This window comes from Pteropus vampyrus, unplaced genomic scaffold, assembly GCF_000151845.1.
Source record: "Pteropus vampyrus isolate Shadow unplaced genomic scaffold, Pvam_2.0 Scaffold390, whole genome shotgun sequence".
Taxonomy (NCBI): Eukaryota; Metazoa; Chordata; class Mammalia; order Chiroptera; family Pteropodidae; genus Pteropus; species Pteropus vampyrus.
This window is the reverse complement of record NW_011889171.1, coordinates 1,447,425-1,467,418: the sequence shown is the minus strand read 5'-3', so window position 1 is coordinate 1,467,418 and position 19,994 is coordinate 1,447,425. Positions and strand designations below refer to the sequence as shown.

The window sequence follows — 19,994 nt, the reverse complement described above, 5'->3', positions numbered from 1 at the left end:
TGTTTTAGAAAAAACTACTAATTTTTCAACATGCCTTACTGGCAATTCTGTATCTCAGAAGAAAGCAAAACCAGGTTGGTGAATAAATGACTCCTCTGAATTCCAACAAGCAGGAGGGAGAGCCCTGAGGTGGAGCCCTGGGGATTTGCACTTTGTACAGTCCATAGAGGTCAAGTAAAGGAATGCCAAGATGACTTACACATGTACATTATATATGAATTTCTCAGTGTTAGACCTACCATTTACTTTCCCCATTCACAGGGGGAAAAAAAGGCCACTGTAGTAAATAAATGTGAGAAATGCAATGGAGATTAACACTGATCATTGGCAAAGGCTTATTGAACATTGGTGAACCCAGAAAGGACCTAACTCTTGAAAAACAAAAGAGCTTGAGGGGCGGGAGCAGAGATGTTGTAACTAACTGAACACAGAAAGCCGAGCCACCAGCCTCCTGCTGTGCTTCTATCTTCTCTGTTTGTTCTTTGCATACGTCTGATCTCTCTTCCTGGCTTATGAGTCCTGTAAGCACAAGAAACATTCTACTCAGCTTCTTCAGGCACCTGGAAGAGGAGGCTGTCACCCCCACTGCTCAAACACTGGCAGGGGAGCTGCCCAGGGGTGACCTAACTTACCATCACTGTTCTAACTAGAAGTCTGGGGCTGGTCTCCAGACCATTCCTCCACGCCCTGCCTCCCACTTCCCTAATCACCCCCAAAGGTGCAAACCTTTTCAGTTAATCTTGCCTACAATGTCATCTCTGCCCACTCAGCCCTAGCTCTCCGCCACCCCCACCCTCCGCCCCCGCTCCTTCCTGATCCCATTTGAAACACTTCTCCACTCTCGAGAACTGTAGTCTTTTGTCAAAACACAACACTACATGGTCAGCTTTTCTCTAGAATGTTCTCTCCACTGCCTTGCTTAACTGAAACCTAGTTTTGCCCTGACAACCTTCTCAAGTTGAGGTTGCTCATTTCTTTTCCTTTCCACTAGCACCAAACATGCTTTTTGGACACTGACACCTTGGAAGAGTCCAAACAGGATGGCTAGAATGGTGAAAAGAATCTTGAAACCAAATATTATGAAGAATAAAGGAAAGAAATGAAGGCTCTGGCATTGTAAAGAGTTAATTTAAAAAATGACATACAAGGTGGCTGTCTCCAAACATCTGAAGGGTTGTCATGTAAAAGAGGAAGCAAACATAATCTGTGTGGCTGCAAACGGCAGAGCTAGGCCTAGCCTGTGGTGGAACTTAAGAGTAAATTTCAGCTCAAGAACCTTTCTAACATATAACATAGCCCTCTAAAAGGCAGGGCGTGTTTAAGGAGGTATGTGTAGGGGACATTCCTGCCTTGAGTGCGCAAGTGGTCTAGATCAGCATTTCTGGGCACATCAGAATCATCTTAGGTAGTTCTTAAAAATACAGATGCCTGGTCCCACTCCAGATTTATCGAAACAGAATCTTGGGGGTGGAGACCATTACTGCAAGAATTATAAACAAGGAAATAGTCTGTAAGAAGCTTCACTCAAATCCACAAAAAAGAAATACAAGGGGCTAATCAACAGATGAAAAACTATCCAACTTCAAGAGTTCTAAAAGAAATTTAAATCAGTACCATGATGTACCATTTATTTCCTATCAGACTGCACAGATTAAAAAATATTAATAATCAGTGTTGGCATGGGAGAAGAGAAATGAACACTTGTATATTCTGCTGGTGAAAGAGTAAATGGCAACAACTTTCTGCAGAGCAATTTAACAGTGCGTTTAAGAGGAATTTTTAACACTAAAAGTGTGTCTGATGTCTGAGTAAGCAATTCCAATGCTAGAAATTTATCCAAAAGGGACAATCTAGCAAGTTTGAAAATGCCTGCTCAGAGATGTTCATTCAATTAATATTTATACCAGCGCTGTTCAAAATAACTTTCTGCAGTAACGGAAATGTTCTGTGTCTGTGCTGTCCTTATACGGTAGCCACCAGCCACATGTGGCTACTGAGCACTTGAACTGTGGCAAGTGCAATTTAGGAGCTGATATTTTAAATGTTTTAATTGACTTCTATTTAAATTTAAATACCCACAGGTGTCTAGTAGCTACCGTACTAGACAGCTCATGTTTATAACACCACAAAACTAGAAATTATCAAAACATCAAACAATAAAAGATGATTACCTATGGTACACCCACAGTGGAATTCTACAGATTTCTATTTATTGATGTGAAGAAACATTTGCAAGACAGTGGTAAGCGAAAAAAATATTTTAAAGTTTGTATGATACACTTATCGAATCCATGTTTTCATATATACACACAAAGGAGACAGAAAGAAGAGTTTTGACATGTATACATTAGAACATTAAGAGTTCCTTTTGAGTAAATGAGATGGTGATTGATTATTCTCTTTTGTCTTTCTAACTCCTACAATAAACATGCATTTATTATGTAATAAAGCAATAAACATTTCAAAAAGAAGCCTTGCTGATAATTAGAATAGGAAAAAAAATAATTCACAAAATTTAACATGTTCATCTTAGAAAACAAATTCTACTATTTGGTGCTTCAAAAAATGTTCAGTGAGGCCTCTGGTTTCACCGCAAACTCTCCACTGGGCTTTTGGACAGATCCTCCAGGAGTGGCTTGCTGCAAGCTCTCCTAAACTGTAAAAGCCCACAGGAATTGTGAGACTACTCTATGTTTAGGCGCCAAAACTCTGGGTAACTCTCCTGACTGTTCATTCAGATCCAAGCTAAGTCTCTGAACTGGAAATGCTTGGTCAAGAAGCTCATTGAAACTGGCTTTACTACACAGCGTCAGTTGTTTTGTCTTATATTAACAACTTTCCACAAATTCCCCGGGGAGAGAGAACAGGGGAGCTGATTCCTTCTCAAGCCTTCCCTAAATTCTAACCTAACAAACATTCCATGCAAAGGTAGCTGTGTGTGCCAGGTGGGGGAGTCAACCGCTGCAGACACTTTTCAGCCATTCTCAGCTTCGGGGGAGTTTTTCTCTACGCCAGCCAGGGGATGCCACATACATTACCCTGCCTCAAGGGGCTACAACTGGTAATAACTAGCAACTCTTCCCTGATCCTTTCGTGCGCATAGAATTAAGGGTAAATTCAGCAGCAGCAAACAAGCAAACAGTCTTTAAACACCTACTAGTTGACTTTCCCAGGCACAATAAATGACTCCTCTTAAGGAGAGAGCCAGAATACAACAGGTTTACCAAATGCCTTTGTTCCCCCTAAGACACAAATAGCTATATCGCGAATTATAACAAAAACAGTGTTAAAACTCTGCATTTAAAACATGTGTATATGTAAACACTTCTCAATTAATCACATACACTGAATTCCCTGCCACTGGTTAATTCTGTAATTATCCCCTTTCCTGGGTTAAAACCGACCTTCGTAAAAATGTCAAACTTTCAGAAAAATGAAGCAACAAAATAGTCTCTGCTTCATTATATAGTTAATAGATTCATGGAAGTACTTATAAATGAATGAAGGTCTGAATACACAACTACATGCTATATATAGCCTATGCCTTCTTAATTTTTCCAACAGTGAGCAAAACAATGTTTTGCTCAAGAAACCAAAGGACTGCCACTCTAAAGCTGTCTTTTGGTGATACTGATTTTAACCTGTTTATTAAGAAACAAGATTCAGAAAGAACCTTTGACCCTCCCTTTCCTGTCCAAGAGATTCAGACAGAAAAACCTGCTTCAGGAAGGAAATCTCAAGATGTTCGACTTAGCCTAATTTGAATTAAGTATGGTAAATAGAAAGGCTTCAGGCATGGCTCTTGTTAGCAAGAAGGTGCCTGCCATGTACGTTACACTCCCTCAACTACCTGTAAATCGCCCATTTTCACTTCTGAAATCTAATACCCCATCCCCCATATCCTTTTGTCCAAAATGTCCCATATACCCAATGTTGCCTCACTGTCTTTCGAATTTTCATGTATATGTGAATTGCCCATGAGCATATATTAAAATTTGATTTTCTCCTGTTAATCCATCTGCTAATTTGATTATTAGCTGAGGTAGAAGAACTTAGAATGTTTGAAGAAAATATATATTTTTTTAGCCCCCACTTTAGCAAAATGCTAACAAGAGTATAATTGTTAAAACAAACAAACAAACAAACAAAAACTAAACAGGAAATACTGTATATTTGTTCAGTTTGGTGGGCCTTCCAAGTTCTAGTGAGAGATACACCAGAGAAAAGCTTGGCCTGCTGCTGCAATGACTCCATATTGAAGCTCTAACGTGAATGCCATTGGTTTACAGCAGCAAGTGTAAACCCCACTTCCGATATCCCTAATAAAGACGTTAAGGCTTAAATCAGAAAAGAATCGTAAGTTATGGAGGTGGCTACAACGTGGTCCACTGGCTTTCCAGCCACCTGTCCGTGGCTTTGCTAACTTTAGTTAAACAGCCCTTTGTGTCAGAAAAGCAGGGGCCAACAAAGCCATTTAAGTGGAGAATACACTCCATTTAAGACTGTTCCCTTATTTCTTACTTGACTAGACTGCTTAAAAATATTCACTAAGGTGCTATGGATAATCTAAAATTGAGTTGTGTACATAATCTGGCTGTTCTGCCGACAAACACATACTCAACCCAGGTTCAGACTAATGAAAACAAATGGAGAAAAAGTCATCCGCATTCACTTGTAATTGCAGGGCATCTAGCATTGTGTCTTGCATGCAGTAGGAACTGAATACATATTGGCTGATTGAGATTCCTAGAATCTGTTCTCCCCTACCCCCAAAATGTTAACGTGGATCACATACTATAGTAGTAATAAGTATCATGCCTGTGCCTTGCCTGGTAAAAATTTGCGGCCCCAGACTCAAGTAAGCTAGGCTGGGCAGCGTCTCCCAGAAGGTTCTCCTTACACTAACAGTTTTTCCAGCTTTGCCAGAGTCAAGGGTTAGGAAGGGGCAAATGAACCTGTGCTACACAAAATCATTTTTAAAATCTAAAAACCTGGGCAAGAATGCTAATGTTAACTTTTTGCTGCTGAGGGTGGCAGGTCAAATGCTGGTCAAATCCCAGTGGAGGTTTGCTGAGTCCCATTTATTCTCTTGAGACCATCTGCCCACTTCACAGGCTCCCTACACACGATGTGGTATGCCAGCCACCTCTGCTCAAGCAAGGTTTTCTTACTTTCTAAATTTAGGAAAACGTTTCCTGTGCAAGGCAGATGGAATCACTTGTTAACAATCTACCAAGAGAGAGCCCTGGTATAAATGCCCTGCACACAGCTTGCCTCCCCTCTTAACTGGCTGTGAACGACAATCGAGGTACCAATCTGAACCATCAGGACTTCATTCTAAAACTGGTGAGACGTACAATAAACCAAGTCCATTAAAACATTAAAGTTCTGGACAAAGCTCTGCTAAACAGCAGGATTAAATTTCCAAGGGTCCAGCAACAGATAGATTTCTTTAGTCACTTGGCTTTGCACAGTTGTTGCTATGATCAGATCTTTATCTCAAAGGTACATATTTTACCTTTGATCCTCCTCCAGAACTCCCACTAATGTCAACTTTCTCCACTGTTAGGATCAAGCCCCTGGCCTCCCTTTAATGTTGGCTTTATCGGATTCTACAAGATCAACAGAAAAATTACAAGGAAAAGCTGCGAAGTTTCCTTCTGATGTTTTTTTTTTTTTTTTAAACAAAAAGAGCCCACTCTTAAATGGTGAAATTTAAACACAACCGACAACACCCTGTAAGGGAAGCAGAGACAAAAACGAATAAACAACAACAACAACAAAACACGAAGTAACAAATATTCGTTAACCAGTCTGATTGCTTATTTAGGGTTTGCTTGCTAGTCCAGGAAACTGGCAACGAGTGTCTTGAAAACAGAAGAGGCAAGTGCCGGTTAGCACCCGTTCGCTTCCCTCCAGTCAAACAATCCGGATGAGGCTTAGTGCACGATAGGAGGGTTCCTAGGAGGTCAGTGCGCTTTCAAATCTCCATCCGCCGGCCTGGAACCGTGGGGCGCTAACCCCAGGGCCTCCATCCCTGAACTGGCACATCTCTTCTCCCCCCCCAAACCTCCATGGTCCCCCATCTCCTTGCCTCTGGATAACTCCTGGGTCCCAAGGGACACCCTCGCCCTTCGGCGGCCGACCCCGCGCCCACTCGCCCCGGAACCCCGTTGTTTCCAATCCCCTCCCTCCGCGGCAACAGCAGCAGCACTCCTTCAACACCCATCACCACCCTCGCTCTCCCCAGTAGCGGGAGGAAGTCGCTGCTTCCTCTGTTCTCATCGCCCGCCACAGCTTGGGCGCCCAGAGCTTTTTGGGTGGGGTTCTTTTTTGTGTACACGGTGTGAGTGTGTGTGTGTGTGTGTGTGTATGTGTGTGTGTGTGCGCGCGCGCGCGCGCGCAAAACGCTTATCGCATCCTTTCGCCCAGGCTACCTCAGGTGCCGGCAGGAGGGAATCAAGATCTCTTCGCGCATAGCCCCTGGCTTTGTGCCTGCGCGGAGTCTGTTCTCCAGCTCACACTCCAGGCCCGGGCCGTGCCCGGGTTCCAAACCCCCGAAACCTTGCCGGCGTCCAGCCGAGCGCACGCTCCCACCGCGCCCGGCAGCCGCAGCGCTGTCAGCGGCCACCCGGGATTCGGACCCTGACCAGCCGTGGCCAGTGCGCAAACTTACTGAACCCGAGACCGAGAGCGCGGAGCGCACTGGGAACCCGCCCCAAGCGCTGTCTCTGCCCCAACCCCGGCGCGCGGGAAGCCACCTCGTCGTTCTCGCCTCGAGCGTGTGCCCCGAGACGCCCCGTGCCCCGGCCACTCACCAGCACCACGGAGCCCCGCACGGCCTCCGACACGCTCTGCCGGAGCTCAGCCGCCGTGCCGGGCTTGCTGAGTCGCTTGGTGAATTTGCGCACTTCAGCCATGGCCGCGGGCGCAGGTCTCGGCGGGCGTACTCAGTGCCCGGAGCCGAGCCGGCCGCGGCCACTGCTGCTCCGTCTGTTTACCCGCCAGCCGGCCGACCACATCGCAGCGCGGCGCCCGCCGCCCCTCCCTCCCTCGCTCGCGCGACTCCTCCCTCGTCCCCTCCTTCCCTCCTGCACTCGCTCGCTCTCTTGCTGTCTTGCCCCACGGGGGCGTCGGCCGCTCCTTCCCCTAGAGAGCCTGAGCCCTGCGCGCGACCAGCCCAAAGAGGAGGGCGTGTCTGGGAGGAAGGGTGTGTGGACGAGGAGGAAGAACTGGGTAGGAGGGCGAGGTCACGAGGGAAGAGGGGGAAGTGGCAACCGCCCGGGCTCCGCCCGCAGCTGATGTTGCTGGTGCAGCCGCATCCGGGAGGGAATATCTGGCTGCTTCTTTATTCACATGTGTGTTAAGGGGTAAAGAAATGTCTCCAAGTGTGTGGGGGGGTGCTCTACCTCAGTGCTCCTTTGCCGCCCCGGAGTCTGCAGTGCCCGCAAGAGACCTTGGGACTCTAGCGTCCACCCACCCCCACCTCGTAAGCCCCCAGGGCCCAGGCCACCTGGGGCTGGGAAACGACATGGAGCGGAGTCTATTGTGTGCTCCGCCGGGGAGGGGTCGCGCCCTAGTTGAAGGTGGGAGAGCGATTTTTCTGGCTTGAGCAGCTTGCCTGAGTCCTCTCCCTCCCACAGCGTTTTCATACCCAGTCCGCCCTCTTCAAGGAGGCCACCCCAAGAGGGAGCAGGTTGTGAGAAGTGGAAACTCACCATCACCAGGAGGGCCGGGAGAGCTCCTTGTAGGGCCTGGGCCTGTGGCAGAAAGTCTAGCTACGCAGTGACTACTGGGGATGGGGTAGAGGTGGCATTGGGAACGCCGCCATTGGCTGGGTTCTGGAGGACTTACCAGTCTTCTAGAAGCTTTTACATGTGCCCTCCTATCACCTCACCATTTCCTACTTTCCTTATCCTCTTCACCTTCCAAGAAATTGTTTTCCAAGAATTAAAAAACAGCTAACTAGATGTAAAACAAACATGCTTAAGGCAGAAATAGGATGAGAATCTTGAAGTACTAGTGACCCTGTAAAGCCTCCCCACTGTGGGAAGTGAAAGAGACTCCACTAGTGGTGGCAATTTCTGTCTGGTTACTTCATTTGCTGTGAATTTGAAAATGGTCCCTAATTTCTAGAGAACCATTCAGGCTTTCTAAAGGAATTCCTAAATAATGTAGGGAGAAATGAAGAGAATTAAAATGTTAAATCAAGCTACATTCAGAGACTGCAATATGCTGATCAGCCCTGCAGCCAGGTCAAGATACCTTGAGAACAAAGGAAGATCTCTGCTGGGATTGCTAACAACCCATTCTCCACACCTGTGAAGGGGAAACAGGAACAACAGTCTTTAAGTGGCAGCCATACACATATAAAATCGTTCATTCCCTATGGCTAAAACCATGGAGAACCTATGGATTAAAGGCTGGGAACTTTCCGCCAGTAGGCCTTTCACACTATAAACTCTTCCCCTTCCTTATGGTATGTCCATATCAAAGGAAATGGGAACTAAAGAATGATATATAAACTGGATTCCCCCAAACACTCGTGCTCACTGCCCTTCTCTTTGCCCCTCAGTCTCTTTTTCTGGGTTTACTCCGCGTCTTTCACTTGGTACTCTTTACTCGGTCTCTCTCACTGTCCTCGTCTCTATTGTCTCTGTCCCACTGAGTCTCTCTCGGCCCGTCTCTCTGCCTCTGAGAGGAGACCACGCTCTCCCTATGGAGTGTTACCCCTTTTCTAATAAACCTTTTGACTCTAATGTTGGCGTGTGTGTTGAATTCTTTGTACACTCACTGCCAAAGGGCCCGCTTCTCTTGGTGCAGGGCTTGGTCTCCGCCCACCCCTTGGGGAAATTTACCCTGTCCTGCATCAATACCACTGCCAGAGGCCACTTTCCCAACTTTTCCCAATTTCAAAGGCCAAGTAGTCATACCTACATATGGGACTTTGTTATAGAAACCCAGCAAAGGCCTATTCTCTTAGCAGCAGGTCTATTTCAGCAGCCATCACATTAGTTCTGATATAGCACAGATGGAGGGTCCTTGAGGGCCTGGGACCTGGAAGTCCTCTAAAGGCAGAGGCTTTGTATCACCAGTCTTTGCTTTGTATAATGTGTGTGTATGTGAAATTTTTTAATTGTTAAATGTAGGTGGATCAGCACAAATTCATGCCTTCCATTTCCTGAATGCCTGTGAGGTCCACGCCGTTGGTTAACATTCACAACAGCTATAACACTTTTTCCTTGCTAAGGGAGCCCAGACATGCTTCAGGCATAGAACAGAGCCACAGGGCTTAGGGAAGGCAGGCACAGGTTCAGGTGATAAATGATGACTGTTTTTTTTTAAAAAAAAATCATGATAATCTCATTCGCTTTTACTACTGGGATGGTCTTGACTTCCACTCAGTTTGAGCCAATGGAATATGAAAAGGAAGTGTGGGAGGAGAGCTCCTGAGAGTTTTCACCTAAAAAAGAATGGGCAAGGAGACCTCTGTACCCTCTGTCTTCCTGAGAGGGATGGTTTCTTTGATGCATTTGCCCTTGGTAGCCATTTTGCAACCAAAAGGGAAGGCTGAGATCATCACAGAAAAGCCAACTCAGAATCTAGACGGCATTGAACTGTTGAACCTACCCTAGTACTGCCTACCTCTGAGCTCCCTTTTATGTGATACAAGTAAAACCTTTTGGTTTCTACAACTTTTAGTTGAATATTCTGTTACTTTCAGCCAAAAGCATCCTTATTACTACAGACTCTATTGGAGCCCCTGAAAGTACACAGGGTTGAACAAAACAGGCAACATCCCTCTTCTTGTGGAGCTTACATTTTAGTGCAAGCAAATGAACATGTTAATTTCAGAAAGAGAAATGGTGTGTGGAGAATTAAGTTAAGGTGATATGATAGAGAGTAATTGGAGTTGGAGACCTAATTTAGAATAGTCAAGGAAGGCCTCTGAGGGGGTCAAAATTGAGCTGAGTCTTGAAGGAAAAGAAGCAGCCAACAGACATCAGGAGGTAAAACACTCCAGGCAGAAGAAATGACAAGCACAAAGGCCTAGGAATGGAACAGACTTAGTGTGTTCAAAGACAGAAAAAAAAAAAAAAAAAGGCCAGCGCAGCTGGAGTATTGAAGAAAGGGGAGTGGTATGAAGTGGAATTGAAGAAGTGGGCAATTTCTGCAGAGCCCTGTGAGCCATTGGAAGAACCTGTCACACCGATGGTTCTCGAACACCATCTGGCCATTGTGCAAACTCCACGCTCATTCCCTAGAATGTAAGTATCACCTTTTTGCTTTAGGGTTTCTATTTAATTGCATAAACATTGAGCATTGTGCTATACCCTGAGGGAGGATGCAGGGTGAATTAAAGACACTGTCCATTCCCTTCAAGAAAAAAAAATAAAAGTCTGGTAGAGAATGCACTTTCGATACAAGGTAGTATGTGATAAGGACCGTAACTGAGGTAAAGAGGCAGATGAGATCACATCTGATTAGGGTCTATGAAAGGCTTCCTAAAAGAGGGGGTGTTTGAGCAGGACCTTGAGGATGAGTAGGATTTGGACATGACTACACACACATAATAAAGGGAAATTGCAGGGCACTCATACAGCTTCTAATAGGGCATTTTATTGGGTTATTTCTTTTCCACATTTGTTAAATATCTGATTTTATGGCAAATTTACCTGCCATTTTTACACTATCTTTATTGAACTTGAGATTCAACTATTAGAAATGCCACTGAGCCCTTTGACCTAGAAACTTCACTTCTACAAATCAATGCCAAATAAAAACTCTCACATGTGAATGGAGATGCCTGCATAATTATGCTCATTGTATCAATGTTTGTAATAGCAAAGTATTAGAAACAGCCTAAATGCCCATCCATAAATAACTGCTTCATCCTCAATCCCTAAACCAATGTCTGGTACATAATGGTTGCTCTAAAAATATTTGTCAAGTGAACGAATGAATAAATGAACATACATGATTTATCCATTCTGAGGAATTCTCTATAGCTGTTAAAAAAGGAGATATATATGTATGTACTTACATGGAAAAAGCTCTGAAAGATATTGATAAAAAATCAAGTTGCAGAACAAGCATCTCTTGCTTAGATTATTTCAATGGCCTCTCAACTGACCATGGTGCTATCTCATTTGCCTCCCTACAGTCTATTTGTAACACACCAGCCAATGATTGTAATCAGGCCCCATGCCCAGTTCTTACTTACGGTGACCTACAAGATGCAATGTATTAGTTATCTTTTGCTGTGCAACAAATTACCCCTAGATTTAGCAGCTTAAAACAAACACACATCTATTATCTAACAGTTTCTGTGGATTAAGAATCTAAGCATGGTTTAGCTGGGTCCTCTGGATCAGGGTCTCCCACTAGGCTGAAATTAAGGTGTGGAATCCAGATCTCTCAAAAGGCTGTAATCAGAGTTTCAGTTAGAACCTCACTCCTCTCCAGGTTCGACTGGGCCAGGATCTGCTGCAAAGCTTACTCAGTGGTTGTTGGCCAGATCCAGATCCTCACAGGTTGCTGGACTGAGGGCCTCGGTTCCTCATTGGCTGTTGGCCATAGGCTACCCTCAGTTCCTCATCACATGGGCTTCTCCATAGAGCAATTAATGACATGGCAGCTGGCTTCATCAAAGTGAACAAATAGGAGAGAGTGAGACACTACGAGCAAGTGGAAGCCGCAGTTTTTAAGAACCTAATCTTGGACGTGACATCCCATCAGTTTTGCTGGATTCTATTTGTTAGACCCAGCCCATGATCAAGGGAAGGGGTTAAACAAGGGTGTTAAAACCAAGGGGTGGGGATCCTTGGGGACCATATCAGAAGCTGTGTATCAGAGTTTATATGACCTGTCCCACTACATCTCCTTTCCCATAACTCTGATCTCATGTCCTATTGACCATCATCAGAGCCTCTACACTTACTGTTCCCTCTACCTGGAGGGCTATCCCCCACAAAGCTTCATTGTTTACTCCCTTAACTCCTTTAGACCATGCCCAACATCAGTCTCTCAGTTAGGCCTTCTCTGATCTCCTTTTTTAAAACTGTAACCCTCCTACCATCTCCTATCTAACTTGCCCTATTTTAGTTTTCTCCAAAGCACTTGTCACCATTTGATGTACTGTATATGTTAACATAGTTATTTTGTTTATCGTTTGTCTTCCTCACTAAAATTTAAGTTCCATGAAGGCAGGACATTTTGTCTGCTCTGTTCACTGTTTGATTTTCAATGCTTAGAGCAGCACTGTCCAATAGAAATATAATGTGAGCCACATATGTAATCTAAAATTTACTAGTAGCCAAGTAAAAATTTAGTAAAAAGAAACCAGTGAAATTAATTTTAATAGTATATTTTCTTTCACCCAATATGTCCAAAATACTATCATTTCAACACGCAATCAATATAAAATTATGTGGATTTTTAAACTTTTTTTCATAGTAACTCTTCATAATTCGGAGTGTACATCCCCCTTCCATTGTTTAGATGCTAAATTTTCAGCAGAAATCCATGATCTGTATTTAGATTTCATACCATTGGTTGAAAGAGTAGATTCACATATCCAGTTTGTTTAAAAGTTTGCCAATAACTGTATCACATATCAGTTTTTACATATAAATGTAAATTATTAAAATTAAATAAAGTTACAAATTTAATTCCTCAGTCACACAAGTCACATTTTACATGTTCAATAACCATATGTGGCCAGTGGCAATTGGACAGGGCAGGCCTAGAACATAAGGCCCAGCACTTAAGGGTCATTCAATGATTAATTAAAATAAGCAAATGCATTGTGTGAAGTTTTTCCAAAGATAATATATTCATGGTTACTAGTGTTGTACAGTATCAGATGGTTGCTGGACTTATGGTGATCACTTTTTTAGTTATATAAATGTTGAATAACTATTCTGTACTCCCAAAACTAATATAATATTGTATGTTAGCTATATTTTAATAAAAATCTTTTAAAACTAAAGCTTGTAACAAGCAAATAGTAATTGTGGACAGCAGTATAGTCTTCAAAGCACATTGATATCCTTTATCGCTTTCAATTGTCAAAACAATCTTGAGAGGTAGTTAGAGCCGACTATTTTTCCCATTTTACAGATGAAGAAACTAAGTAAGCTAAGTCACATCATAGTTGGCAGAGCCAGAAGTATAACCCAGGTTTTCTAGTTCTCTTTCCAATATACCATATAGTGTCAGGTAACTTGAACAGCACGGAGAGAAACTCCATCTTTATCTCATTATGGATCCATCATCCATGAATTTATAATGATGGTGTCAAATTGGATATAATATATGAGTATTTGAAAAAGTTAAAAGTCTTATTGCAACTATAAGACATTTTAAATAATATAAACCTTATTGAATATTTATTAACAGCCTATAACACCATTTGGAATATTGAGTTTCTTATTCCCCAGACAAAGCCACAAACTTCACTCTCTTTTTTTACTTTTTCTAAATTCACCTCCTTCAAAGAGTGTAATAAAAATGCTGTACCATAAAGTGTTTGTGGATTTAAGGATGACCCTTTTCCCCTACAGGAAGCTAATGATATGTCTCTGAAAATGAAAATGTGGGGGTCTTCAGTATTTCAAATGTTGAAGAAAGCATTAGGTGTTTCTTTGTACTTGTATAGGAAACTCATAAAGACACTGAATAGTCTAGGCTCGGGAAAGAAGATGAATATTTGGTGCTGTACGAGTTGAGTGGAAGCTATCTCTGGAGTAGAACTGAAAAGAGCAAAGGTAGACAGACATTCAGGAGCCTTAAGGGGTAGATAGATGTATTCGGGAAATTGCAGGGACTAGGATCAGAGCAGGAACAAGGACAGGGAGGGCAGACGCTTAGAGTTGTAGCAGACTTTACAAATTATCTAGTGATTAGATTCCAGTTCAAACTGCTTTGTTGTATAGGAGGCAAGACTGGGTTTAATTCAGACACGGGAAAACAAATCACTTAGGAGATGGGATCATGTCACAGGCCAGAGAAAGCACCTAGCCTGACATCTCATAGGTGTACGATCAATATTTACTGACTAAAAAGGCCTTTATTTCTCATGCCATAAAAGGGCGGGGGGCGGGGCTTAATGGGAATAAATGCAACCAAGACTGGAGGGCATACTAAGAGAAGTGAGGTTTACTGAGGTTCTACTATGTGCCAGGCACTAGCAAGACTTCTGCTATCTGACCACTCTTGAGAAGTAACAGGAGTGCAACAACCCAAATGGTCAGGGACTATGAGAAAGTTTGTAATCAACATGAGCAGGACAGCATAGTGGGTCACCACTAGGATACAAGAGTCAAACTGAACGAGGTTCAAATCCTGGTTTCCCATTCTCTCACAGAGTATGTATGAACAGCTCATTTACTCCATCTGCAAAATGGGAATAATATTTCATATCTGTGAAAATTTAATGAAATAAAGTGTGTGGCACACGGTAAGCCCTCAAACAGACATCAGCTGTCTGTGGCAGATTGTTTCCCAAAGATGGCCACAAGAGTATCTCCCATCCCGCATGTTCTTCTTACAATGAGACATTGACACTTCTGTCTCCAAGACAAGACCAGATACATAATTTGCTGGGCCCAGTGTGAAGTATAACTGCAGGGCCTCTTGCTCAAATGTATTAAGAATTTTAAGACAATGATAGGAGAACATTAAATCAAGCATGGGCTCCTTCTGAGTGTGGAGTCCTGTGCAATTGCACAGGTTGCACACACATGAGGCCAGGGGTTTATGTTGCCTCTCCTGGAATTCAGGTGGGCTTATGACTATGATAGAGTGACACCATGTGACTTCTGAGGCTAGGTCATAAAAAGTCTTGTCTCTCTGTTTATTTTAGATACCTGCTTAAAGCCCTCAGCTTACATTATGAGCAGTCTGTCTTGAGGCCATCATGCAGTGAGGAAGCCCAGACTAGCCCTTGTAGACCAGCCATGTGGAAAGGGCTTGTGATAAGACTAAGTGAAAAGAATGCCTGACAAGTGCCCCTGCTACTTCAGTGCCCCTAAAATTCCAGCTCCAGTCGCCAAATGACCACAATCACATGTAACACCCTGAGCCAGAATTGTCCTTTCTGAAACTCCTGACTCACAAAAACCATGAATGATAATAAAGTAAGTGTTGTTCTTCTAAGCCACTAAGTTTTGGGGTGATCTGTTATATAGCAATTGATAACGGTAACACTACCATTAAAACAAGTAAAAGGCAACAGCGAGTACCAGGAATGAAAGATTATACTGTTTGTACTTCCTTTCACCTGTCACCTGTGATGACAATGGCAGGATTCAGGTCCTAACTGATATATCAGAATGAAAGGAACTGTGTCTGAATGTGTGAAACTTGTTTGAATTCTGTTTCAATCAACCTAGCTTTAAGCGAATTTTGAAACAATAAGAAATATTTGGATATGGACTGAGTATTAAATGATATTAAGGAATAATTGTTAATTTTATTAGATATGATCATGGCTTGAAGGTTATGTTAAAAATATGGCTTTATAGATTTGAAATGCAAACAGAAGTATTTATAAATGAAATGATGTGATGTCTAGGTTTGCTTACAGAAAGTGCCAAGATCATTCAGTTGGGAAAAGAATAGTCTCTTCACCAAACAGTGCTGGGACAACCAGATTTTCACATGCAAAAGAATGAAGTTGGACCCCTATTTCACTTTCTATATAAAAATTAACCCAAAATGGATTGATGATCTAATTTTAAGAGCTAAAACTATAAAACGCTTAGAAGAAAATATAGGGGTATATCTTTATGACCTCAGATTTGTCAATGGATTCTTTGGCAACGGTGGCAGTTTTGACACCAAAGCCATGAGCCTCAAAGAAAAAATAGATAAATAAGACTTCATCAAAATAAAAAAAAAATACTTTTGTGCATTAAAGTACATTATCACAAAGATGAAGAGACAAAGCACAGAATGGGGAAAATATTTGCAAATTACATATCCAATAAGAGTTTAGTATCCAGAATATATAAAGAACTCTTAAAATTCAACAAAAGAAAGGCAAACAGCCCAATTAAAACTTGGCAAAGGACTTGAGTAGACATTTCTCCAAAGACAGAAAATGGCCAACTAGCATAAGAAAAATGTTCAACATCATTGGTCTTTAAAGAAATGCAAATCAAAACCACAATGAGATACCACTTCCCACCCAGCAGGATGGCTATGATCAAAAGGAGAGAGAGAGAGAGAATATCAATCATTGCCCAGAATGTGCAGAATTTGGAATCTTCATATATTGCTTATGGGACTGTAAAATGGTGCAGCAGCTATGTAAAAAACATTTTGGTGATTCCTCAAAAAGTTAAACATAGAATTACCACATGATTAAGAAATTCCAGTCCTAGGCATATATCCAAGATAAGTAAAAGCATATGTCCATACAGAAACATGTACCCCGAAATGGATTGATGAATGTTCATAACAGCATTATTCACAACAGACAAAGGTGAAAACAACCTAATGTCCATCAGTACATGAATTGATAAACAAATTGTGGTATAGCCATATAATGAAATATTTTCAGCCATAAAAAGGAATGAATTACTGATCCATGTTAAAACTTGGATGAATCTTGAAAACATTATGCTAAGTGAAAGCAGCCACTCACAAAAGGTCATATATTGTATGATTCCTTCTTATGTGAAATACCAAGAAAAGGCAAATCCAGACAGACTGAAAGCAGATTAGTGGTTGCCAGGAGTTGGTGGAGGGGGAAATGGGGAGTAATTACTTAATGGGTACAGGCTATTCTGGAATGATGAAAATGTTATAAAACTAGAGAGAAATGGTAGTTGCACAGCATTTTGAGTATACTAAATTGTGCATTTAAAAATGATCGACTGTAGAATATTATTCAACCTTAAAAAAGAAGGAAATCCTGTCACATACTACAACATGGATGAACATTGAGGACATTATGCCGAGTAAAATAGGCCAGTCACAAAAGAACAAATACGATTCCCCTTATATTAGCTATCCAGAGTGGTCAGAATTATGGGAACAAAAAGTAGAAAGGTGGATGCCAGGGATGGGGGTAGGAGGAAATGGGGAGTTGTTCTATGGATATAGAATTTCAGTTTTGCTAGACAAAAAAGTTCTAGAAATTTGTTATACAACAATGTGAATACAGTTAATACTACTGAACGGTACACTTAAAATGGTTAAGAGGATAAATTTTATGTTTTTATCACAATTTTTAATTTGAAAAATGGTTAACTGTAGAGAGTAAGCACCTACCTAGCCATAGGAGGAAGATGGCAGTGGAGTTGAGTGTTACCAGGAGGAAATTAAGAAGAAGCTTGAGAAGGTCATGGTTCCCGGAAGAAGACTTGCCACTGCTGCTGTGCATTTTCAACACCAACAACGGCTGCCACTACCGCCTGGAATGTGCCATCCAGTGAGCTGCAGATCTACACCCGGATGGATGCAATCTCGAAATAACTGACAAGTCTAGTGAAAGAAGTCTACCTAGAACATTTCAATTTTGCATTTGTCTTTAAGGATATTAAAAGACCTGGTTATTGAGTAAAAGAGATTGGCTGCACCATGTCTGGGAGACAATTCCATGACCCCACAGTCACAGAAGTTCCAGATAGGAGATTATTTGAACAGAGCCATCACCTGGCCAAATCAGGCACCACCTCCTTCGGGGCGCATGAGGCATTAAATTTTATTGACTATTTCTTGAGTTTATTTTTCAGTTATGTAAAAGCTATGCTTTCTCCTCCCTTCATTATTGCCATTAAGTCTTTTAAACTCTCAACAAAATGTAACGCATCTATTTAAGAGTTAGGTTTGGCCGTGCTATGGAATGAATATGAATGGAAAGTCCACGTTTCAAATCTCTCTGTAAAATATGAAGAAAGTATGCTTAGCGTTCTATGTAAAACTGTATTGTTAAATATATGTGTGCAATCAAAAAAATGGTTAACTGCATGTCATACAAATTTTAGCTAAAAAAAATGCTAGAACAAAAAAAATGGTAGTGGTAGATAAAACAAGATTAGCAAAAAGTCAATAACTATTGAAGCTGGGTGATGGGTACATGGGAATTTCATATTATTCTTTCTGCTTTTGTATATGTTATATGGTACATAAAATTTTCCATAATGAAAAATAAAGAGAGAAGTTGTACTTGTAAAACTGTAGCAATATAATACATATTGTCTGTTTTCAGAAATTACCTTACCTTATTTATTTATTTATTTTACTTTTTGTTTATTTATTTTTTTATGGTGACATTGGTTAACAAAATCAAATAAGATTCAGCTGTACACTTTAACAGTAAGGCGTATATATATTTACACTGTGTGTTCACCTCCCATAGTTACATTTCTTTTCATTTTTGACCCCCTTTACCCCATCTACCTGTGAACACCCTCCTCTCCACTACCCTCTGGTAACCACTAGTCCATGAGTCTCTGTTTGTTTGTCCTGTTCATTTGTTGCTTTTAGGTTTATAGCCCACATATAAGTGATATCATGTGATTTTCAACTTTTTCTGTCTGGCTTATTTCGCTTAGCATGATTATATAGAGGTAGATCCATGATGTCACAAATGACAGTATTTCACCTCTTCTTATGGCTGAGTAATATTCCATTGTATATATGTACCATTGCTTATTCATCCAATCATTTGTCATAAGACACTTTGGTGGATTCCATGTCCTGGCCACTGTGAATAATGCTGCAATGAATATTGGTGTGCAAATAACTTCTCGGATATGGGTTTTCAAGTCTTTGAGGTAAATACCCAGTAGAGGGATTGCTGGATCATATGGTAGATCAATTCTTAGCTTTCTGAGGAAATTCCACACAGTTTTCCATAGTGGCTGTGCCAATTTGCAATCCCACCAGCAGTGTATGAGGGTTCCTTTTTCTCTGCATCATCTCGAGCATTTGTTATTATTTGTCCTGTTGATTATACCTATTCTAACAGGTGTGAGATGGTCTCACACTGTGGTTTTGATATGCATTTCCCTAATAGCTAGCAATGTTGAGCATTTTTTCAAATATTTGTTGGCCATTTGTATGTCCTCTAAGGAGGAGTGTCTGTTCAAAACCTCTGCCTATTTTTTGATTGGATCGCTTGTTTTTTTTGGTTGTTGTTATTGAGTCATATGAGTTAATTGTATATTTTGGATATTAGGCCCTTATTGCAGGCGTCGCTTGCAAATATATTTTCCCATTCGGATGGATGTCTCTTTACCTTGTATACAATTTCTTTAGCTGAGCAGAAGCTCTTTAGTTTGATGTCGTCCCATTCATTTATTTTAGCTTATACTTCCCTTGCCTTTGAGGTCAAATTAATAAAATCCTCTTTAAGACCAAGGTCCATGAGATTAGTTCCTATGTTTTCATCTATGCATTTTATTGTTTCAGGTGTTATATTCAGGTCCTTAATCCATTTTGAGTTAATTTTGGTGTGTGGTGATAGACAACAGTCTAGTTTCATTCTTTTGCAGGTGGCTTTCCATTGAAGAGGCTTTCCTTTCTCCACTGTATATTCTTGGCTTTTTTGTCGAAATTATTTGCCAATATAAATATGGGTGTATTTATGGACTCTCGATTCTGTTCCACTGGCTCATGTGTCTGTTTTGCTGCCAATGCCATGCCATTTTGATTACTGTCTCTTTATAGTATAATTTGAAGTCAGGCAGAGTGATGCATCCAGCCTCGCTCTTTTTTCTCAGGATGGCGTTGGCAATTTGGAGTCTTTTGCTTCCATACAAATCTGATGATTTTTTGTTCTATTTCTTTAAAAAATGCCAATGGGATTTTGATGGGGATTGCATTAAACCTGTATAATACTTTAGGTAATGAGGTCATTTTAACTGTTGATTCTTCCAATCCAAAAACACGGAATATCTTTCCATTTCTTTGTATCTTCTTTGATTTCTTTTAATAGGGTCTTATAGTTTTCATTATATAGGTCCTTCACATATTTCATT

General features: G+C 41.5%; 1 protein-coding gene across 6 annotated transcripts in view; it reads right to left on the bottom strand.

Annotated features, from left to right (window-relative positions):
• The window catches only part of DOCK11 (dedicator of cytokinesis 11), a 178,262-nt gene extending 171,079 nt beyond the window's left edge, over window positions 1–7,183 (bottom strand). For 5 of the 6 annotated variants that reach the window (XM_011380184.2, XM_011380187.2, XM_023523307.1 and 2 more), the window contains exon 1: window positions 6,819–7,183. In XM_011380184.2, the coding sequence (XP_011378486.1) occupies window positions 6,819–6,920 (102 nt within the window). In that variant the 5' untranslated portion in view covers window positions 6,921–7,183. The remainder of the gene's footprint in view (window positions 1–6,818) is intronic. The other variant, XM_011380186.2, reaches the window with a different exon arrangement.
• Window positions 7,184–19,994: the final 12,811 nt, after the last annotated feature.